Source organism: Lytechinus variegatus, chromosome 16 (assembly GCF_018143015.1).
Source record: "Lytechinus variegatus isolate NC3 chromosome 16, Lvar_3.0, whole genome shotgun sequence".
Taxonomy (NCBI): domain Eukaryota; kingdom Metazoa; phylum Echinodermata; class Echinoidea; order Temnopleuroida; family Toxopneustidae; genus Lytechinus; species Lytechinus variegatus.
In genome coordinates, this window is record NC_054755.1 from 23788067 (window position 1) to 23813271 (window position 25205).

General features: G+C 38.6%; 1 protein-coding gene across 3 annotated transcripts in view; it reads right to left on the bottom strand.

Annotated features, from left to right (window-relative positions):
- Window positions 1-1877: 1877 nt before the first annotated feature.
- The window catches only part of LOC121429948, a 43408-nt gene continuing 20080 nt past the window's right edge, over window positions 1878-25205 (bottom strand). For all 3 annotated transcript variants that reach the window (XM_041627211.1, XM_041627209.1, XM_041627210.1), the window contains exons 3-4: window positions 23532-23595; window positions 1878-3896 (exon numbers count right to left, since the gene is read on the bottom strand). In XM_041627211.1, the coding sequence (XP_041483145.1) occupies window positions 2101-3896; window positions 23532-23538 (1803 nt within the window). In that variant the 5' untranslated portion in view covers window positions 23539-23595 and the 3' untranslated portion in view covers window positions 1878-2100. The remainder of the gene's footprint in view (window positions 3897-23531; window positions 23596-25205) is intronic.

Sequence of the window (25205 nt, forward strand, 5' to 3'; positions counted from 1 at the left end):
CATTTATTAAACAAAAGAGAAAAAATAACATCAGTTTGATCATTTTACTGGTCATGTCGGACCAGTAAATCTGGCTATTTCTGAAAAGTTACTGGCCCGACAGCAATTTTTACTGGTCTGGGACAGTCCGTCGGACCAGTTGGTGCCAGAGTCGTAAGCTGCTATAAATAGTAATGTACACAATATGACTCGATGTACACTAGTTCTGCTTTCTCGGTTAACAGAATAAAATCAATGTCATCTGGAAGCCAAAATGGCACATGGCAAACATAACCTGATTTTTTTATGCTGTCACTATCCTTCCTTACAGTAAGCCTGATGTGCACTTCATGATCTGTTGTGATTTGATTTTTGAAGATATTGTTATAATAGTTCAATAATTATGATTAATACTAAAATGCAAAATTCTAGTCTAATTTGAGCTCCTCGTAGGAACAACAGAAATTCAATTCAAAATTGTAATATCATCATCACAGCAATTTGAAGCCAATTTGGACTTTACTCCAACCACAACCCTTGCAGTGAAGTAGAATATTTCTAGTATCCCTCGCAATACGCCAAACTATCAAATATGATCACTTTACTTCTTTGAACTTTCCTATTTAATGCAAAATGCGATTTGTTCAAATATCTATAATAGTCTGGTTTTAAAAGTGCAGCATGCTTTAGTCAAGGTTCATTGCAGCTTTCTCCCTCTTTTTTCTCACTTTCCCCCTTTCTTCATTTCTGATATATTATCATATCCCAACTGTTTCCTTCTTATTTTTTATATTGTAAATATGTTAGTGTACAAAGCCCATTAAAAGCTGTTTCTTTTATTACATGTAGTCTATGAATCTTCATTTCATGTTAATCTGATCATTCCCAGTTTTGCCTTTAGTTTGTACAAAATCAAGTAAAACACTCAATATAAAATATTTAAAAAACATACACCTTCAGAACAGAGCCCTATATACTCCATTGAAAATCACCTGAATATTAAATTATTTTGACATATTTTGGTATGAAACTAAGATCCCTTTCTCACTACACTTTCTAAAACTAGTTTACGGGAAACCAGTTCAGGAAACCAGTTTGGAAGATCACTCTGCTAGCATTCCCATTTGATCAAAAAATCATTTCACGTAAAGCGATCTTGTTACTATGGGAATGCTCTCAGTGGAGTGACACGTTTTGCACAAAATTCGAAACTGAAGCGCATTCTACACACAATGTGTGGAGTAGCGAGCTCAAAATGTGTGAAGATCGCTTCCTGAAGAACGGTTGTGTCATCACTTATGCTAAAACCAGTTTAACGAGGCAAAGCAATTTTGAAAACTACAGTGTGAGGTGGTTTTATGAACCGCTTTGGAAGATCGCTTCGACCGTTCTCATTACACCCTAAACTATTTTCCACTAAACTAGATTTAGGAAGGTAGTGAGAATGGTGTCTTATAAAAAAATCACTGAGATAAGTCACACAATCAAGAAAAGAAAATCAGCAAAACTCTGGCGACAAGTACATTCAAGGGGAGAAACGAGACCCTCGGTCTTGAAAAGATAAGGCAGGTTATACAAACAGCTTGAGGACATGTCATCTATAAAGTGCTAATTTATATCGTAAAGTTTTTGATAAGTCAGTTAAGTAAGGCATGTTATGTTTAATCAAAATAAACCTCATAAATCAAATGGAATTACAAGTACTCTTGAGAATTTTGAGTTTTGGGGATTTGCAAAGAATGAGGTACCCTCATAGTTCAGATATCAAAGATGAGTTAGATATATTCTCAGAATCAAATTTTATCAAATAAAAACTATTTTTACTTTAAATAATAAACAAATGAGTTGAATTTAGTAAAAGAAAAAAAAAAGAATTTTGTCAAACAAAATAAAATAAATAAAAAAAGAAAAGAAAAAACATTATATCAAAAGAGAAAACAATATAAGGAGAATATAATTTCAGCAAAATCTGAGCAACCTTTCGCAGGAAAGAATGGAAATTCCTCTTCTTGTCAATCTTCAATATGGTTCTTGACTAAGGTGATCATTTGAAATGACAATGTCTTTGAGTTTCAATACAGGGGAATGATCCCTTCCCCCTTCAAGTTTACAAAAATACATTCAAGTGAAACTTACCTCATGGTATTGCACTGTTGAGCCAAGGAGAGATGAATGGGATCCTTGGAGTCTGAAGAGAGATCCGCATTGCCCTCTGGCCTTCTCTTTGCTTCTATCTTCTGGAATGACTGGTAATTCATTGACAACACCAACCCATGATGATCTTTCACCTTTGGCCAACTTCAGCATGGAGGTACTGAGGGGGTTGGGTCTACCAGCCCAGGAATGGCGCAGGAGATCCTTCCGTTTGGTCCCACTCCGTCTACCACTCTGTAGTCTTTTTGGTGTCCCAAGTCCTTCAGTAGGTCTAAAGCTCCTCTGGTGGTGGTGGTGGCTCTGATGATGGTGCAGAGAAGTAAGGGAAGTGTTTCTGAGAAACTGGGAATGGATCACACTTTCTAGACTAGGTGATGAGAAAGACCAATCACTTGAGACTGGTCCAGACCCGTTGATGTATGGTGTTGACATTGACAATGTTTCAGGTGTCTTTGGTACTAAGTGGTCAAGCAACAAGGTACTGGGTCTTTGAGGTGTCCTGTGCTCTTTGGCTGCATCTATTCTAATGGCTGGAATTGCATCTTTGGAATTGGAGTGATTGAAGTTCCCTGAGCGTGCATCCATTTCCTCTTGCAATGCCTGATACGGCAAAAGGAATGCTCTTGAGGCTTGGCATTCACCATCAGTTTCGGTCTCTTCTTCTGATCCGGATACTGCACCCATCAGGTCTTCCAGATCGGCAAGGTTGGTTGACTGCCTTCTCTTGCCCTTCGCTGAGACCTCGTAAGAACTGTGGCCTTTCCTGAGGACTACTTTCTGCCCACTTGAATGGGAACGGAATGTGAAACGTTGAGAACGGACGGGAAATGGAGATTCCTCCCACCAAGCCGCTAATCTTGCAGACTCTAACTTATCTACTTGAGTTGAGGGATATGAGAGGTTAGGAGTTGACTTAGAAACATGTTTAAGCTCTTTCTTGGCCCTGAACCATCCTCCATTATCGCTCAAAGTCCATTGACTGCTTGCTTTACGTCTTGGAGATTCAGGTTTTATTGCATTAATACTGGTTCTGGAAGCACCTACAACAGTTTGATTTATTGCTTGATCACTGACTGAACGAGGTCCATATGGTGACAGATCATTCTCGTCTTGACCCCAAGATTTACGAACATTGTCTTTGAGGTTGGAACTTTGCCTTTTGAGCACCTTGTCTGACCACCAGTCGAGTGCCGTTGGAAGACTTCTCCTTCTTGAAGACTTCTCATCAAATGAAACTCTGTTAAGATTAGGGTTCTTTCTTGGTCTTCGTACAACTTTTGTCACAGCTTCTTCAATGCTTGGCTCTGATCGCTCAGTATCCCTGGTGACAAGACCTTGAGAACTTCCAAACTCACCACTTGGTTTCGCATCCTGGACCACTTCTGTATTGGTGGCAACATCCTTCATAGCCTGGCCACAGTTCTGGCACTGTCCATTCTGCGGAAACTGTTGGATCTTGATAAACGGACTGGCTTGAAGGCACTCCTCACTGTCGCACCATATTCTCCTGGTGACTGGTGGAGGATCCGGTGTCCCCTCTGGTGCTTTCCTCCTGCTTCTCCGGGATGAGGATCTAAGAAAGTCTTGGAGAAGACTCTGCGGCCACTTGGACCTACCATTTCCACCAGGGGACAAGTTAGGTAAGCTAGTTCGGCTGGAAGGATAAGACTTGAGCCCGGACCCGCCTTCAGGACTATCCATCAGATGTTCCAGTAGCACCAGAGATGGCGTGCTTGCAGCAGTTTCCATGTTTGCACTTGACCCTGATAAGAAAAAGGAAATAAAACAAAAGTTAATAATTTTTCATATGATACAAAAAAAAATATATATTTCTTGCTTTCTAGGTGAACAAAATAGAGCCAGGGAACTACTTTTTTGGCAGTCAAAATTACTTATCTGATAATGGCAATCAAAATATCAAAACAGACCAATGCTGTATGTTTTTCTTTTTTCACCAAAAGATCATCTTTGATGACATCTTTTCTAAAAATTCAAAGGGTGCAAAATGTGAAAGAAAATATTCTTGTTACCAACAATGAATCTTCGACGGGATAATGGATAAAAGGTCTTACAAATCATTATCAATCAAATATATGGCAACCATGCAATGCGAAATCTTGGGGTCAAGACGAGAATGATCTGTCACCATATGGACGTCGTTCAGTCAGTGATCAAGCAATAAATCAAACTGTTGTAGGTGCTTCCAGAAGCAAAACTACAAAATAAGATTGTGCCATGCAAGCTCTGTATAACCACGTACACACACCAAGTTTTTTTCAGACTCATGTGATCATCAATACATAATGAGAACTTTCTGTTTCTGTTCATGGTGTTAAACTCCCATAGGAACTCGGAAGGACAGCTTTTTGCTGTTAAATACCAAGTTTGTATATGACCAATTACATAGGAAACGTTGCATGTCCAAGTTAATCAAGCATAGTGGGTTACATTATAGACAACATATTAGTCTATGTCTTTTTATCAAAGCATGCAAAGTGGAGACAATGGCAGAGTAGGGATTCAAACTCATAACCTTGTGATTATGGGGCCAATGCTCTAACCACTAGACCACACGACCCATGTAAAGTACAATATTCAAATCTCATAATACCCGATATTTTCTGCACTTATAACAGAGATGCCAAGTTCAAAGAACAGCTATACGTGAGATTTTCTGTGAATCTGAGTGAGATTACAGACATTGTGTACAATGTATATGGGGATAGGCTGTGATAGTTGCGTGAGACAGAGATTTGAGGGGATGAACAAGAGTCCAAAATGCTTGAGTCTCACGCATAATGCGTGAGAGTTGGTAGCTCTGTTATAATGACCCAACCCAACCAGGGGTAATATTTTATCAAAGTTATGAGGAGGCATGTGGGCAGTATGGGCGTGAAGCAAGCTAGCAACCAAAACAGCCTATGTAGCACCCCCACCCAGCATTCTCACTACATGTAGGTGGTTTCAGACTGCCTCGGAGTTTGTCAGTTCCAGGTATTTTCTGATCAGGAAACTTGCCCTGATAAAAAATACCATGTAATTTTGGCAGTGTGAAAGCAAATTACGCGTAATATCCCCTGAAGAAAATACCCGCTTTCGCAGGGATTGTTCTAAGGTCGCAGGTATCTTGGCGGTGTGAAAGCAAATTACAGGACTTTCTTAGTTGGGCACTGGCGCCCTAGGTGGCTGCTGAGCTAGCAATTTTGAAACTCACACTTTGCCTGCTCATCAGCCCATACTGCGCATGCTTGTAACTTCGGGACTTTCCCCGAAGAGTATGTTTTGGAACGGTGTGGATGCAGAAATAATTATCAGGTATTCTTAGCCTGGAAAAGTTCATGTAATTTAACAGGGAATTCTTGTGATCAAGGCTGTTTGAAACTATCTACTGGGATGGTAAAATTCTTGTAAATTTGCTTTCCTACCATTGCCTGATTACCCATAACTTTGTCCCCAAAAAATACCGGTGAGAGTCTTTGTAATTTAAAAAATACCTACTAAAAACAAGCATTGGGGGGGGTAATTACCAGATATTTGCTTTCATACTTAAAAAAATGATTGGTATTTTCTAATCAGAAAAGATGAAGTATATTTCCCAGTCAGAAAATACCTGGGCCCATTCTCACGAAGAGTTGCGATTGATCTGATCAACCATAACTATGGAAAGCCAGCAACGTCATCATCGAAAAAGCCTGTTTGTTCAATGCATTTGTACTCACATGTCCCAATTGATAATTTTCTTGAAAATTCAGTGCGCTTGTCATTGTTTACAAAAGACATTGTGCAAATTTCCTGAGGAAAAAAATAATGACATTGATGGATTTCCATCAACCGGTACTTGAGATTGATAAGAAAAATTGTAGCTCTTTGTAAGATGAGGCCCAGGTATTCTCTGTTTTCGAGTGCATTCGAAAGCAGCTGTTATCAAATTAGCTAATCATTATGATCATCATCCATGATCTTGATGATATATCAGAAGTATAATTTTTCATAGACCACCTTTAACAGGGTAATATATATGACTGATCTAATAGCTTCACAAGGCCATATGGTTTAGGTGAAAGATAGTAGCTGCAGTAAACAATGGGAAAGTCTTTAAAATCAAGGTTAGCAGTCAAAATATTATCGTAGATCTCTCTAGATCTTGTACATTAATGTAAACTTATCTTTGTGAAATCATAAAATTTTAGCTTAAAACTGATAATTCTGATGATCAAACATTAGAAAAGCATAAGTGGTACAGTGTATCAATATTGCTCGGAAAAATATCAGACATTTGATGGAATTCAATGATTGTTTTTCTCATTTCTCAGCAATTACATATTTCCTTCCAGAGCCATTCGGCACATTTTTTATTTATATGTATACAAACACTTGGGTGGTAATTTTATTGGATTCTGTTTTTGAGGTTGGTATCACAACTGGGGCCCATCTTACCAAGAATTGCGATTGATCCGATCAATCGTAACTATGGAAAGCCAGAAGCAGCATGTAAAATGCATATTTGTTCAAAAAATTCTAGATTAGAATGTATATTCCTTAATTCATTGATTTCTTGACAATTTGATGTGTTCTCCTTTGTTTACAAAGGACAATTTGCAACTTTCCATTTGAGAAAAACTATGACGCTGATGGACCATTAAGTTACGATTGATTGGATCAATTGTAACTCTTTGTAAGACCATGTAAGACAGGGCCCTGATATTCATCTTCAACAGGGAGATATATAGGACTGATCCTTAGTTTCACAAGGCCATATGGTTACTCGTCAAACCTTGGAGACGAGATGATATATTGTATTTAGGGCTTCAGTCTGTCAAGTCCGTGTATAACATGTCTTTATCATCATTGCATACAGGAGCATGTTCGCACTCTATTTTATCTTCTTCCAGCCCCACTGTTGCCCCTGCAAATAAACCAGTATCCACGTCTGAAGTCAACTGAATTCAACCACCCTATGTTTCACAATGTAAACACTAAACAGGAAAGCCCAACATCTTTTCTAAAACATGAGAAAAGTGCTAATCTATAAGGTCAAAGAATTAAAAGTATGCACAGATTAATTACATATACATATGAACAGAGTATACTGGGGGTAAGGGGTGACCTCCCCAGTCCCCCCCCCCCCCATTTATGATTTTTTTTTCAAGAAGTGGGAAAAAAGAGGGAAAAGGGCGGTTGGAATTAGAAGGGTGTAAAAAAAAACAAAAGAAAGGTGAGGGTATTCTAACATAATATATTACCAGTCATTTCGATGAGAAAACGATAAGCATCGTCCTTTATCTAGCCCCCTCCCCAATCAAATATCAGATGCCACACTTGACTAGTGTGCAAGCACAAACTCATATTTGACACGTTAACTAATTATTCCAGGTCTAGAGTGAAGACTAGACACCAAAGGGTTGGCCACTGTAGGCCTACATGATAGTGGATCTAGTCTCACTATCTCAGACTCTGTATTTTGCACTGTGCAAATTGTGAAAACCAAAGTGTCTGCGCCTGCAGAATGGGACATGATAGCACGTGAGTAAGATCTAATCAGTGAGAACAGAGCCAATCGTATAGGTCATGAAAGTCAACTTTGAGAACAACACAGCCACTCCAGCAAGAGCTTAGTTTCATCTCATACTCTCATTGTCATAGTGTTCCAAAATAGGGAAACATTCTCAAGAACACTCCTTTTATTTACTTATAATGTAGACAATAACATCTTCACACCACGAGCAAATCTTGTTTATTTGTGCCCTTTCAAATGTAATTTTTCACCTTTCTTTCTTCCAGAGCTGTTCTCCCTCCTTCACTATCAACCTCCCCCCCCCCTTCCCTTTTAGTCTCCTCCCTTTTGATTCATTCGCACCCTTTCCAACCTCCCTTGCCTTCCCACTCCCTTCTCCTCCTCTTCCCCATTACCCTTCCCCATCTCCCTCTATCTATATTCCTATATAAAATCAATCAATTCATTAGATCAATCCTTCAATCTATCCCTCTATCTTTTTGTTCTTTCTATTTAATTTTCTCTCTCTCACACACACACACCCACCCTCCCACACACACACTCCCTCCAATCTGTAATAATGTTGTTGGCATGGTAACAGGGATGACCTTGTGTCCTGCCAGGTCATCGGCCCTCAGCTCTCCAGAGCTCTAGCTAGGGTATCATAAGGATTTATCCTCAGGCATTGTTTTCCTACTCTAATCCTACATCCTGTGTCCTCCAAGGTGTTACCATGGCAACCCAAGTGTTACCTTCCTCAGAGGTCATCCACCTGAAGAGATGGTGAGATGGAGTGATACCAAGGAATGGTTTCACCATGGATCCTACTAGATAGTGTTTCCATGAAGTGAAATTGTCACTAATTAATTCATGAAGAGCCAAACAGATTCCAGGATTTCAGTAGCTTATGACCTCATTCAGTGACTATTTGTCTCGTGAAATTCTCCCTTAAACAGAGATGGTAAGATGGAGCAATACCAAGGCCAGGGAGTGTTTCATGGAAGTAACATTGTCACTGATTGATTTATAAAGAGCCAATCAGATGCAAAAATCTAGTAAATTACAACATCATTCACTAAATATTTGTTTCATAAAATTCTCTCCTAAACAGATGGTGAGATGAAGGGGAGTGTTTTATGAAGTAAATAGTCATTACTTGGTAAAGGGCCAATCAGATGCAAGGATTTTGGTAGCTTATAACATCATTCACTGACTATATGTCTCAAAAAAAAATCTCTATTAGAGATGGTGATTGGAGTGCTGGGGAAGGGTTTCATGAAGAAAAATTGTCACTGATAAATTCATAAACAGCCAATCAGATGCAAGAATTTCAGTAGCTTATAACGTCATTCATTGACTATTTTTTCATGAAATTGTCCCCTGGATGATAAACTTTCGATGCATAATCTTCTCGCCATCTGTAGCGACACTCTACATGTAGAAAAGATGGACACAATGTGGCTAATACATTCAAAACATCACATGCTTTTCTGTGGACTTTTTTTGCTATCCTTTTGTTGAATCATATATTTCATATGAAGTCCACAGAAACATACTTTTCTAGTTTTAATACCTTCCTCTAGTAAATAATTATAACAAGTTTTGCTTTTATTGGTCTTGATGGATCTCTTCATATATAAAGGAACATTCTACATTAAAGCACAAAACATGAACTGTTCATTAAAAGTTTATTTCAAGGGTAAAAGATGGTATTTGAGTGACTTTTTGAAGGATTCCAACTGTATGATTCTTAATTCTTAACACATTTTATCATACGTACATTTCTTTATATACATGTATGAATCACATAAGTTTTCTCCAGTCTGAATGGGGTTAGGGATGGATCACCAAGAGGAGACACAGATAAAAACAGAGACAGGTGGAAGCATTCCAAGAGATGATCCCTCTGGGATAAACTACAAGGTACATCTCCATTAGCAAAAACCAGACAATGAACTTGAGATATTAAGGTGCATTAGGGCTAGTCTGCTGTGCAAACCTAGTCTGCTATGCAAACCCTATACTCAAGTTACACTGTAAAAACTGTGGTGTTAAAACTGACACCAATTGGTGTTAATAGAGGACCACACCCTGAGGTGTTAAAATAACACCCTAGAGATTGAACATAACACCAAAAAGTGTAAATGTAACAACCATTGGTGTTGTAATAACACCTATAGGTGTAAAACTAACACCACCAATTTAACACCCGTGTAAAATAACTGGTGTGGTCCTCTATGTACACCAGTTAACACCACAGTTTTTTCTGTGTAGGGGTCTGAATGTACAGCCTCATCATGCCTTGCAGACTGAAGGCCCTGAATTAAAACAACCAAGTTTTGTATGTGCTAGTCTTTGCATGGAGACACACTTGCTGATCAAAGTTTCAATCAGGGTCTGTGCCTGCAGACTGGTGGAAACCCTTCACTCAAGTTAAGGGTGTGAATGTGGAGCCTACTCATGCCTCGTGAAACACCAAGTTTTGTATGTGCTAGTCTTTGCATGGAGACACACTTGCTGATCAAAGTTTCAATCAGGGTCTGTGCCTTCAGACTACAGTAGGGCTACATATTTCAAGGAAGGAATGAGCGTTTCAATATACTGAATTCAAGACCCTATTCACAGAACCGGGCCTGCTGTTTAGTATCATCATCTATTTTATGAAATAACAGAAACTGAAAAAAATACATTTATTTTTTTTTTCAATTCTGAAGAGGCTTTCTTTTTATTTCCCTCCATTCGTCCATCAAATTTCTTAGGTGAGAATAACAAATAAAATCATATATTACAATTGCAGTAATTTCTCAGGAATGTTCCTGCTTTTTACCTTCTTTTTATGCCTGCCTACCAGGTTATCTCTCATACCTCGATCACATTTGCTCTACGGCTGCCGTACGGCGGTAGAAAACAGCCATTTTAACATTTTTTGTACGGTACCAGCTACATATCGATGGTTTGAATAAAACTGCTGTTTTGACTGGCCATACGGCCACAAAAAGGGAAATGTGACTGAGGTATGAGTTAAACATTTTTTTATTCACTTTTTTTCATTGCTAAATCTTTTTTTTTTTGGGGGGGGCGAGTGGGGGAGGAATGAACAGATACAAACCTACATACTGCAGTCTCTTCAGAAGCCTAACCCCATTTTCACACACATATAACATTATTATAATGGCATATATACCGGTAAAACAATGATCATTCAGAGCCAACATCCTATTTTGCAACAATCATATTACAGGCATATTTAGACACAACTGATAGGCCTACATCGAAATAATGTATCGATAATCGATGTGAGAGCATTCATACACAAAAAGACTTCCTATATGTACATGTACATACATCCTATATCCATAAAACGTACGAAAATCCTCTCGTCTGAATGAACGGTGAGACCAATATAAACAGGGCTTGGAAGTCTCAATGCATATAATGATTCCCAAGTGTGATGTATCACCAGGATAAAGGACAGAAACATATTTCATATTTATGACTCTTCATGAAAACGTCTGAACTTCATACAGCCGAAGTAGGTTTACAAAGTAAAAGGCAGCCCCAAAGGGAATCTCAATGCTTTCTTGTTGGAAGGGTTTCTATCTTGTATGAACAAAAAGAGTATTTTTTCAAGTGAAGAGGGCCTTGTTCATGGATTAACGAATGAAAGTTTTACTTCGATGCTTTCTACATATACTGTACATTGAATATCCTCCATTTCCAGAATTGAATGGTTTAAATTACAATCAGCAATTTTTCTTTTTACTTTCATTTTCTCAACAACTGAGGCCATATTTTGATTAAAAAATTATGAAAATCTATGTTATACATCAATGTAGCAAAATATTAAAGGGCTACCAATCATAATTTCAGATATGAAAAATACATCTGACAAATTTGGGCTCACTAATTGCACACAGCCTGCAGGAGCTGTCAGTGTTTTACTGCATAACTTCATATTGCTGAAATCACTTGAAATAATATCAATATTCCAATATAGCACTTTAAAGGAAACCAAAACCCAAGAAGAGAATCAATATCAATGGAAAGAGTAAAACAAGGGGAACAATTTGAGATAAGTTTCATCGAAATCGGTTTATGAAATAGGCAAGTTATGGACATTTAAAAAGTCTGTTGTACTTTCTATTGGGATCCTCAAATTGGCAAAATTGCTGAATTTGTGGACAACCCTCCATTTGTTTTGTAAACAAATTTTCAGATTTTCCACTTTATTATACATATTTCCCATCATTTCCTCCAGAGTTTGACATATGTGGTGTGAACTATATTTTCACATGACATATATTATGCTCAGAATGAGCCAATATGCATTTTGAAAAATGGGGAAAATCTGAAAAATTGTTGACTGACTGACGGATTTTATTAAAAATATCCATTCTCGCAGTCCAAAGACTGAATTGCAATGGTTACAATGTATGTACAAGATAACATAAATAATACAATTAAACATTTGAATCGAGAAATAAATAGTAAATGAGATATTTACATGCATGCACAATTGAAAGTAGTACTTTTATAACAATTATTAATGAGAAATAAAAGTGTATTCACTGGGAATAAGTTGTACTATTTCGGACTTGTCAATAATTTATATATGGCATTGATTGAATAAGATTGATTCTCTTTGGGGTTTAGTTTCCTTCAAACTGGGACAAAGTCTATATAAGCTTTAGAGATTTTTATTAATTTTTCTTATCCCAGTCATTGGATCCTAGCTTGCCAGCACACCATGCATCCACATTTTCCACTCCCTGGTGAGCATTCCAACAAGTTTCAAAATTCAAAAGCTAGGCAGAGTACTTCACAGGCTTTCACATCCTACTTAAAATCCATTTAGCACCTGGGTGGAGAGTGGCAAAGTGTGGATTAACGCCTTGCCACAGGACCGTCGCTAGGCCAAGGTGGGAGTCGCACACACAACCCTCTGGCCTCTGATTTCAAGCAAGAGTCGGAACCACTACTCCTCATCGCTTCTAAATACCAAAATGCAAACTTGAATGCATCCCAAGTCAACACAAAAAGACACCGTTCTCACTATACTTATGTAATAAATAATTTATTCAAATGCATCCCAAATCAGCACACATAGACACCGTTTTAACTATACTTATGTAATAAATAATTCATTTGTTAAGCGCATAGAGATCACAAGTATTACGCGCTATATACATTACTTTCTAAAACTGGCTTTGCTAGCGTTCCAATTGGACCACTAGAAAGTGGTTTCAAAACCACTTCACGTAAAGCGGCCTTGTTGCTTGGGAACGCTTTCAGTGATGTGACAGGTTTTGCGCAAAATTTGAAACAGCAGCGTAGACATTCTACACAGTCTGCAGAGTAGTGCACACAAGAAGTGCAAAGATCGCTTCATGAAGAACGGTCGTGTCCTCACTTACCGCTACGCTAAAACCAGTTTAACAAGGCAAAGTGATCTTGAAAACTACATCACAAGGTGGTTTTCAGAACCCGTTTGAGAGATCGCTTTGAGTGTTCTCAGTAGGCCTACACGTTAAACTAGTTTCCTATAAAATAGTTTCCAGTATACTGGCTTTAGTACGGTAATGAGAACGGGTCTTTGAGAACATCAATAAAAGGTACATCACATTGCACTCTATTGGAAGAACACGATCAATCCAATGAGTGTCTAATTGCTTTTAATGGTAGATACATGATACAGAATAGCTTTTTCACTCAACGCTGATCAAATAGGAAGTCAATATGATAAGTCCAATGTCCCCCTTCTACATGAAAGTGAAGTCCTGATAAGCGGAACAATATTAAAGCTGTCACACAAGAACATATGTAACCCGATTGTTTCACCTGAGGGTTTGGCTTTGTGGTTGTGTTTTTTTTTATTTGTCATCACATTATAATAAATAAGTGAGTATTTGAAGATTAATATATCAGCAATGTGATGTTGGTTCAATTTTTGTTTTTTCTGTATGTATGATACAAAACAAAAGTAGTATACATGTAGGGTACTTCAATACACTATTTACCGTGCTAGCCCACTTTGCTAAAAAGTAGTTAACGAAGTGGACTTAGCTTAACCCCGGGAAATTGGTGGGCTATGCCCCCCCCCTTAGCCCCACCAATTTCCCGGGGTGAAGGAATGCAAAACTTTGTTATTCCTTGTCCAATTTGACGAAATTTTCAGCATTTTGCTTGTGTGACTTTTTACTTTATCAATACCATCATATTATATTCAGCCTGAAGTACCCCTTTAAGCTCCCAAAGAATTATTACAGTTTCCCTTACTGGTACATGGATACCATACAATTTACACGATTTGTAATTTCTCACATTTACCAAAATGCTCAAGATTCCATTTCTCATTTCCTATCATTTTTCTGCTTACACACCTACTATGAACCAATGAAGGTTGATTTTAATGAGGTTCAGTTGTTCAATTCCTCATCTCTTCCTGGATACTGTCAGCATCAGATGGCAGTCTGGACAGCTTACACTATCATGTGTCACATATAACACTAAAAACTAGACTGAGCGGGCATGGGGGCTAAGACAGGGGTTGGGGTAGTCGGCAGGCACAGACCCTGATTGGAACTTTGATCAACAAGAGTGCCTCCACGCAAAGACTAGCACAGAGAGCCTTCTGTACACAAGGCATGAGTAGGCTGCACATTCAGACCCTTTACTCGAGTGAAGGGTTTGCCCAACAGACCATGGACCTGGGGGATAAGAGGGGGGCTAGGGTGGGAGTTAAGACAGGACTGGGAGCAGGGGCTAAGGAAGGGGGAAAGGGAGAGGCTGGGGCTGAGAATGAGAGTGATACCCCTTTCATAAACCCAATAATGAGGCTAATAGCAGCATAATTTGGTCGTAAAATTGGAGGAGGACCAGAGTTATCCGCATTATTTTGATGCTGCTATTATCCGCATAATAGCAGCATCGGGACAAGATTTTGAGTTTATGAACGCATTTCCAAATAATACGGATAATTGCCATGGTGCGGTCACAAGGTCACCCTTTCCAACACAACCGCATCGGAGGGGGAGTGTCCAGTTGTCATGACGATTATCCGCCTTTTTCAGGACGGCGCTCGTAAAAATAATGCGGCTTATTTTCGGAGTTTGTGAACACAATTTTTATTGAATTATCCGCATTACTCTTAGGCGGCTAATTGGAGGATGGGTTTATGAAAAGGGTATGAGAGAGGGACTGAGTTGGGGGTTGGGGGCTGGGGGTGGTCGTGAAGAGAGGGACTGGGGTGGAAGCTAAAAGAGGGGACTGGGAAGGTGGCTGGGGGTGGGGCTGTGGATGGGCGCTAATAGAGGGGCTGGTGGCTGAGGAACTGGGTGAGGGTGGGGTTGGGCCGAGAGTGGGGCTGGGGTTGGGGGTTAGTTGCGAAAAGAGGGGCTGGTGGCGGAGAGAGGGCCTGGGGTGAGAGCTGGGGGTTGGGTGCTAATACTAATAGAGAGGCTGGTGGCTGAGAGAGGGACTCGGGTGGGAGCTGATCGCGAAGAGAGGGACTGGCTTGGGGCGTGGGTGGCGGCTAAGAGAGGGGCTATGGACTGAGAGGGGGACTGGGTTGGGTGCTGAGAGCGGAGCTGTGGGATGAGAGGGGGACTGGGTTGGGGCTGGGGTGGGGGCTGAGTGGAAGCTGCAGGAGGAGCTCGCCAATTCTTTCAGAGGAATAAACAGCCAAGTCACAAGGCCTTGTTAAAAGGCTATATATTATAAGGAACAGCTGAGCAATCAGATAGTATTTTTGCATTGTTTACATGAAGTCATCCTCAGAGCTCACTAATTTTTGCATGAACCATAATAGGCCTACATGACTGTATTTTCAGCCGAAAATGATTCTCACTTCATTCCAAATATTAAACAGAGTTTTCAAGATCGTTTTGCCTCGTTAAACTGGTTTTAGAGTGAGGACCCAACCGTTCTTCAGGAGGCAATCCTTGCACATTTTGAGCGCGCTACCCGGCACCGTGTGTAGAATGTGATGCAGTTTCAAATTTAGCACAAAACAAGTCACCCCACTGAATACATTCCCGTACAGCAACAAGATCCCATTAAGTGAAGTGCTTTTGAAAACCACTTATGGCAAATCAGATGAGGATGTTAGCAAAGTGATCTTCCAAACTGGTTTCTTGAACCGATTTCAAGTAAACTAGTTTATATAGAAAGTAGGGCTCCACACCAAACCTTTTTTATACTGGTCCAACCTGATCATGTCGGACCAGTACATACCCGGTTTTTCCATGTTTTACAGGACCAAACCTAGCATTCACTGGTCCCAAAAAATAAAGAAATATAAATAAGACCCCCTTTGAGTTTTATTTTGCTGTCTTTTATTGCTTATTGTTACACCCTCCCCCCAAAAAAAAAAAAAGTACACAAACACAACATAATTCATGAGAGCCATTTTATAATTTACAAAAGAGAAGAAAATATATTTTGTATCAGTTTGATATAATCTTCTAGTCATGTCGGACCAGTAAATCTGGCTTATTCTATTATTACTGACCCAACAGAAATTTTTACCGGTCTGGGACCGTCGGACCAGTGCCAGTGCTGCGCACTGTAGAAGGTATGAGAATGGTGTCCTATTTTATCTTAGCAAGCCAAACTATCGATAACAGTGCTCACACACAGCATTTTGAGGAATTATTTTCTGCCAGTACCCATTTACCTCACCTGGGTTGAGAGCAGCATTTGTAGATCAATTTCTTGCTGAAGGAAACTAGTGTTGAGATGTAAACCCAATGTACGCATGAATAGGCATCATAATTCCACCACTTGTTGGCCTGTATACACAAGAAGGCTGATACCAGATCACTCAAGGAATGAGAATGAACTAATATAACACAGCAGGCTGGCTGCTGGGTAGCAACCAGAAGGCCATGACAAGAGGTTCATTCACATTATGAGTAAAAACAAAGAGGGTCATGCACACAACTTGAAGAACAGAACAAGGTTAAAGGTCAAGTCAACCACAGAAAGAGCACTGATTTGAATCAGTAGAGAAAAAACAAGCGTAATGCCCATAATTTCATCTAAATCGAATGTAAATAAAGAAAGTTAAAATGTTATTTTAAAGTATTGTTTATTTTTCACAAAAGAGTTCATATATGCACAACTCAGTGATATTATAAGAGTCTATTATGTCAATCACTCACTATTTCTTTTGTTTGTTTGTTGCTTTTTAATTATGAAATAATGATTTTTTTTTACATATTTGACAATAAGAACACTCTTGAAACACAAAATATTAAAACAATGGATATTCCACATGCTCAGGAGGAAAAAAAGTTGATTTTACATGACAAAAAGGAAAAAATGAATATACTTCATATTTCAAACCAGAAAAAGTAAAAGAAAGAGCAAGTCAGTGATGTCATTGAAGAGAATGAAAATCTATAATGTAAATGGGGCAGTTAACCTAATGTTTAGAATGCACAGTAGGATGCATAAGTCAAAGAACTCAAATGGCATCTAGGTTTAAAGGCATAATAATCCCCCAAATATTCCTTAAGAAATCAACGTTCAGTTTCACTTTCCATTTGTTTTTTTATAATTCTCTCCAAGCAAATATCCCCTCTTATATTACAGAGTAGAAATTGAAATACCGGTATTTATTATTTAGATGTAGGAGTTCAGACTTTAGAGGCAGTTTTTTAAGAAATGTAGGGCCAACGAATAGATATAATGCCCCACGGCAAAATTCATTATTGGCAGTCAAAATCGTGTGATTGCGCATCATTCACCCAAGTCCTGGGTATATCTTAAGGCGCTGTCACACCTTGGCGTTTTAGACAGCGTATGCCCGACGTATGAGGAATTTGGCGAATACGCTGGCGTACGTCGAATACGTTACGGGTAAGTTTTGCATACGTTAAGAGTACGCTAAAACACGCTGGTATACGTCGTCATACGGCGAAGTCGTCGAAAAATTTTGTGCAAGCACAAATTTTTTCGACGTATGCCAGCGTATGGCTCATACGTCCCGCATACGCGGGCCATAAGTTGTAGGCAAGTTACGCGATCGTTGATACACGTTGACACACGTTACTCGTAAGTTACTCATAAGTCGATGTACGTCGAGATAATGTCCAGCGTACCCTAAAACTTACTTCTAACCTATGAGCAACGTGCTTTGAACGTATGTGTAACTTAACTCCAACGTATATTGACGTATGAAGACGTGCTCCGGACGACCACAAAACTTACTGAACGTGTTTATAACTTACATTACCGTATAATGGCGTATTGACAACGTTTATCATGTTTATAGGAATTGGTATATAAAGGTGGGGTTCACAGGAGTTTTCTTCGGCATGGCGGTGGTGTTGATAGGTGATGTATCGTGCGGTTATGATTTGAATAGTCGAGCGGCAGCCTTTTTATAGGCTACGACACGTGTTCGTCAGCAATACGCTGCCGCGCGCTATGCGTAAGTTAGGCTATCGTAGGGCATAAGTTGTGTACGCCAGCAATGCGCTAAGCATTCGTTGGAATACGTTACTTATAAGTTAACGAAGCGTTCGATATAAGTTACTAATACGTTATGTATACGTCCAACTCGTTATGAATACGCTAAGTATACGCCCAGAGTTGGAAAAAAAAAAATCAAAGTTCAGCGTATGCCGACGTTTTAGAGAAATTTTGATACGTCGGGCATACGCTGTCTAAAACGCCAAGGTGTGACACCACCTTTATTAAGGTTGTGCTTGGTACTGTCTTGTGTGTCTTGGGTAGTTTTTCATAGCAATGTTGGAAAATAGCAAACTATTTGTGGAATCACAATTGAATGTAGCTTGACCTGCAAGAAGTTTCAAATTCTACTTATAGGCATACTCAGTTTAGCTATAAATCAGGCTTCAGGAATTATGTGTTCACAAAATTATAGTCATGTTTAAGGCCAAGTAAAATAAGAAAGTAGTTGATCGTCCTCGCGCGCATCACTTTTGGCCGCCGCATGAAAATTTTTGCTATTTACTATTTTCTAAAAAAAAAAAAAAAAAAAAAAAAAAAAAAAAAAATTGTGTTGTTTCTCGTCCTCGCCATCTTCCCTTTTTAATTGCAGCATCAATTTTCTTGTTATTAACTATTTTTATGGCTGCTGAATAACGAAAAAATTCACAAGATTACTCTGGGATCTCTCTCGCAACTTCAAAAACAATTGCAAAGTCCGATATCGCCGTAATTGCAAGAAAGAAAAAAATTCTGATTTGTTTTTTTATTGGATTTTGAAGATACCATCATAAATTAGCAAGGAAATAAAGTTTGCAAACTCGGAAAAGATCGCGGATTTCTTCATTTTTAGTGCATTTTCGGGGACCCCGCTTACTGAATCTGAACTAATCCGTCGCATGCTCTTGAAATATGGCGCAGATAAATCAATTCTAATGACGTAATTTGTATTTCAGCGGGGTTTTTTGGTGAGTGATAGCGCCTGTACTTAGATGTGTGTTACGGTGATTGTGTGCTTGTGACTCTGTTGGGAGAACTGCATGTGTGCTAGGATGATGTGATTGACTGTGCTGGCGTGACATGTGAATTTGTGAAATGCATTGAATTTTCTGGCGAGTTTTCTAAAACTAATGTCAGGACTCAGGAGGCAATGTATCGAATATTCAATGAGGGATTTAATATTCAATATCAATTTTAAAAATGAACAAAAATTGAGCAGTAGTATTAAACATTATGTAAACGAACAAGCACCCGAAAACTGCGATGCGAAACCATACCCAGAGCTAAAAATGAGATTGGCTCTGGAAAATTGAACAAGACTCCATGACAATAAAAAAGACCCCCCCCCCCATGCATTTTTTTTACCCTTACATAAATTAAAATGTTTAAATTATTCACTTGACATGAACATTCTGTTTGACAACAATACAGTACCAGTATACATCAGTAATAATACATCAATAGATTTTATTTTCCATAGATTTCCAATCAATCGTAGATGTATATATATATTTCTAATCATTTATTATTACTATTGAGCATACATCGTTCACATAATTCGAGCTTGACATGGCCTGACAATCATTTTAAAAAACAATAGCAAAAAAAAATAGTAAATAGTAAAGACCTCCCTCATCACTGATGTCAAAAATCGGACCGAGAAAATGCCTCCGTGTTCTTAAAAAAAATAGTAAGATAGCAAATAGCAAGGACCTCCCTCATCACCGCTCTCAAAAAACCCGGACGATCAACTACTATCTTTTTTTACTTGGCCTAATAGCCCTTGGTGGAGACATCATTCTCTGTCTCGATGGAATGACAAAACATGTGAACTCCTAAAAGCAAAAGTTCATTAACCTCTTTCACAAAATAAATCCTACTAGATTCTGTAAAGAAGATTTGAGTGCTTAGATTACTCATGGAGTTCCAGTAGGATCCATGGATTATTTTGTCAGCTAATCTTGGCAGAGGAAATCTTCTCTGAGAATAAGGGTGGCCAATACATCCAGGCATTTAATAAAGTTCACAAAAGGCCTTGATGTTCATCATGACCATAAACTTTGAAGACACTTATGGACAGATTAGTCACAAATGAACTGTTAAAAAAAACTGGAGATCATGCTTCAAATCATAACATTTCTGAGGTGAAGCCAATCCCCATTTCAGTCATTACAATTGCCCATAAACCACGACAGTGCTTTTTAAATCAATACGTGGAGCATGATTATTCATGTTATTGAATTAAAGTCATGTTTTTGTATATTTGCCAATGGGTCAAATGATAGCTAAATAATCTAATGATAGCCAAATAAACATATACAATAAGCTTTCCCAATTGTAAATTGGAGTAGCCTAGAAGTTGTTCAACCTGGGCCCTGCTGCATAAAAAAGTTACTATAGGTGGTTTCAGACCGCCTCGAAGTTCGTCAGTTCCAGGTATTCTCTGATCGGGAAATTTACCCCGATCAGAAAATACCAGGTATTTTGGTAATGTGAAAGCAAACTAAGCGTAATATCCCCGAAAGAAAATACCCGCTAAATAGTATGTACTTGGCAAAATTACGAGAACTTTCGCGGGGATTTTTCCAAGGTCGCAGGTATTTTGGCGATGTGAAAGCAAATTATGGGAACTTTTAGCCCAGCGTGTCGTTGGGTGCGGCGCCGTGGGTGGCTGCTGGGCTAGTGATTTTGAATCTCGCGCCTTGCCTGCTTATCAGACCATACTGCGCATGCTCGTAACTTCAGGAACTTATCCCGAAGGGGTATGTTTCAGGGCGGTGTGAATGCAGGAATAATTAATGGGTATTTTTCAGCCTAAAAAAGTTCTCGTAATTTAACAGGGATTCTTGTGATCGAGGCGGTTTGAAACCACCTTATAATGGTATTTTTGCCATCCAATGGTATTAAACTTGCATGGAATCCTTGATTCTGATTGGCTGTTGATTGGGAGTTACCATGGTAGTCCCCATTGGATGTCAGAATTACCATAATAATAACTTTTATGCAATGGCCAGACCCTGCATGGTCTACATGTATGAAGCGGTTCCTGTATTACAGTTGAATATCGCAGATTGGTCTACAAGTTTCCGCAATCTTTGGTAAGGCATTAATCTAGTCTGCAGGCACAGACCCTGATTGGAACTTTGATCAACAAGTGTGCCTCCACGCAAAGACTAGCACATACAAAACTTGCTAGTCTGCAGGCACAGACCCTGATTGGAACTTTGATCAAAAAGTGTGCCTCCACACAAAGACTAGCACATACAAAACTTGCTAGTCTGAAGGCACAGACCCTGATTGGAACTTTGATCAACAAATGTGCCTCCACGCAAAGACTAGCACATACAAAACTTGCTGTTCCAAGAGAGCCTTCAGTACACAAGGCATGAGTAGGCTGCACATTCAGACCCTTATTTCGAGTGAAGGGTTTGCCCAGCAGACTAGCATTAATCCTCATTACCAGGTCCCTCAGAGACCCGTCGGTCCTCTGGTTGCTCGCTTACAAGCATTCATGATTTATTAGCAATCAGGTAAAAAAAATCACCACCGTTTACCATCTAATCATCTTTTTGAAAGAAAAATTATTAATTATGAGTACCTCTCATTCAAAGGGGAAAAGGCATTATAGACAAAAAGTTCCCCCCCCCCCCCGGGCTAATTAAGAAATGGCTTTTTGGTCAACATTTGGAAGTGTAAAAATTTGTATAAAAAAAAAACAGGTGCCATAAAATTTGTATGATAGATCATGATAGGAGTCATGGGACTGACCAGTTTATTAAGTTGAGATTTATGTTTATTGTGCAATTGATTGTAAAAATAAATCGACATCAATCGCTTGGCTTGATGTCAAATGGCCCTGGTGGCGGAATGATTACTTTAAAAGGGAAAAAATATTCTGTCTTCACAAAGAGAAATTCAGAATTTCTTGCAACTTTAAATTCAATTCACACTTCCCGCTGGCTTTGCATACTTCCACAGAATACCGCAAGAACTACAAACAAGATGTCACTCTGAATGGTGTATTTGTTGAAAATTTGCTCAAATAAGCCAATTTCCGCAAACATGCAGGAATGCTGTTCCCCGGTATGTCAAATAAACTCTTTTGTAAACCAAGACCAAACATTTAAGAAGTGTTCTTCTGATTTCATTCCATAATGCTCATGATCGGCCATGAAAGACACAGATAGATAACAATTTGAAGGATGACAGCAGCTATTCTTTCACTCGAATATCAAAGGCCAAGTTCACCTGCCCAAAACAGAGTCAGTTTTAGTTTTCAAGAAATCAAGCATATTACTAAACTTTCATCAAAAACATATTTTAACAAGTTCTGGATTTTCAAAGTTTTGGTAGATTTTCAAATCAGTGATACACACAGGCAGAATTCTACAAGTAAAGAATTAGCCTTTCGGCAGAGGCTGCAGCTTTTGTCTATGTCTTTATATGTTGTAGTAGGTCCATGGTTACACAAAACATCAGTAATACAGTATGAAGACTATGGCCCATATTCTGAAGTCAAGTATAACTTAACAGGCCTCAGGTTTAAAGTTGTGGTTGAAGTATGGATAGCCAATTGTTACATAAATCACTGACAGTAGAGATATCATTTTTCAGCTCATTTGGCTCTCAAATCATTCATAATTGTCAAGGAAGTACATGTATAAGTAGAGGATTGTCTTCACCATTGAAGATCCGGAAAGAGCACAGTAAATATAAGAAACATACAACTTAATTAACAATTTTGACACTTTTGGCTTCCCATAATTTCAACACAAAGTTAGACCATGGTCTAAGGTAAAACCTGACTTCAGAATACGGACCTATGAATTGTGCCTGCATTGCCTTTTCACTAGACTGTCATGTGTTTTGATTTCTTTTTCTCGACCGGTATTCGGAGGGGGTATTTTCGTATTGAAAACTGCTCCTGGACATTCAATGGTAAAAATAAAACAAATAATGCAAAACCAGAGGGTGTATTCTTTCCAATCTCCCTCGAGTATTTCCTTTGTTGACCCAGCTCAGTAAATAATTGGTGATGTTAGAAAATAACATGATGAAATTAATTTATTTGAATTCAAATGAAATATTTATTTTATTTATTTTCATTTTTTATTTCATATTACAGGGTAGCTCCATCAGCAGTTAAATACTGTTGTACTTGGAGGCCCTGTATAAAGATAGGGTTGCACCAAGATCGAATTCTCCCAAATAAATTTGAACCGATTCTGCCCGAATATGGCCCAATTTGGATGGTTACGGTGAATTTGAATTTTCTAACAATCCCGGAGAGCGAACAGAATACTCCCAAAACCAACCAGAATATGTGTATTCGGAAGAATTCGCAGCTAATTTGGTTCCAGTGTAACCCTAATTAATGCACACACATGTACACAATACAAATGGAAAATACTAATCCTAAAGTAACTCCGAAAATACGATCAATACTTACCAACCATTCCTGGCAACTCTTATGCGCAACTCTCTCTTTTATCCCAGACAATTTTAATCCTCATCTATTAAAAAAAGAAACAATGTTTTTTTATATACATGTATATGAATCTGAGTGGATAAGATACTCTGATTTCCAAATCCTGAAGTAAATTTATCACAAGTATATATCCTGGCTGAAGATATGTCTTGCTTCTTGAACTTCAAAACATGCAACAAAGTTTCAATAAAATCCAAAATCCATTCCCAGGAGTATTCCAATCATATTCCTATCAGTGCACAGTGGATAGCAATAAATAACACTGGGCATTTATAGAGGCAGGGTATTGGCAGGTAGATCAAAGCATGTAATAGCAATTAATATATATCACCTCTTTAGGTCATGATGTACTTGTATCCAATACAAACATTTCATATGACATTGTGTGGACTTTGAGCATGATAAATGGGAGTTTGTTTGATGAGGGATGCTCTTACCCCTTTCCCCATATGTTAGGCCTACATGTATGTACCCAATAGATTACAAGCCATGTGTACAGGTGTGTTGTTGAGTAGTCTTGGGAATTATAATTTCCAGACCTTAAAATACAGAAAAAAGATTAGATTCAGCGATTTTTTTTTTCTATATTTTTTTAACTTTTACCCCAGTTGTTCTTTTTTCACCTTCTATTTCTCTTGTAATAGAATACAAATAAAAGCTTACAGAGCATATTGAATGGAAGATGCATTCACAAGTCCATTCGTGCTTAACATTAACGTTTTACGTAAGTATGTAAAATACTTTAAGAAAAGGGTCTGATCCTGTACACTACAGTATAGGGAGGGATACTGGTGGGGTTATGCGTACAGGGGTGGGGTCACATATAACAGTAAGCCTGAGAAAGGTCAGTTTGTGGTTCTCAAAAACGTTGTTCTGCGGTAGCACCCGTTGATTATACTGACCACATCAAGCCAACCAATGGTCAATCTGATAGGCTTCTAATCCAAGATAACAGAGTAATACAGGAATATTGAAAGGAAATATTGTATTTTAAGATTATTTTAAAGTTAACCCGTTCGCGACGGCATAGTAGAATAGGTTCTAACACCCCAAACGAGATTAATCAGCCGGCCATGTCGAGTTCGAACAGCTCCATTGTTCCGTGCGTGCGAGCTGGATCGTTGATTACAAAAGCGTGTGTGCGATCCACGATGAGTGAATTGATCGATCGATAGTTTTCGCGCATGCGTAGTTCATTTCCTGTTTTGGCTGCACGGAGTTCAGAGCTAACCTGTCGCTCCAGTGCTATAATTATGTCCGTACAGAGTGACTTCTTTGAGAATGTAATGTTGGTGATGTGGGTTTTGAAGTTCTTCTTGGACTTCTTCTTTTTCGATATTACTATTATAATATTCTCATAATGTTACTATTATCATAATATTCTCCCTTCCTTCTTCCTTTTCTTCTTTTTCGATCTTCTTATTATTATCAAAATTATTATTCTCATTTCTTTTCTTCTCATATTCTTTTTTTTCGATATTCTTCACATCTTATCATCCTCATTTCCTTTCTTCTTTTGTTCGATCTCTGTCTCATCTTTTTGTTCTTTTACTTCCTATTTATAGACCCCCCCTTCTCCCTTGATATAGTCTTGCTTTGTTTCCTCTTGTAAATGAAATCCTCCTTGTTTTTTCT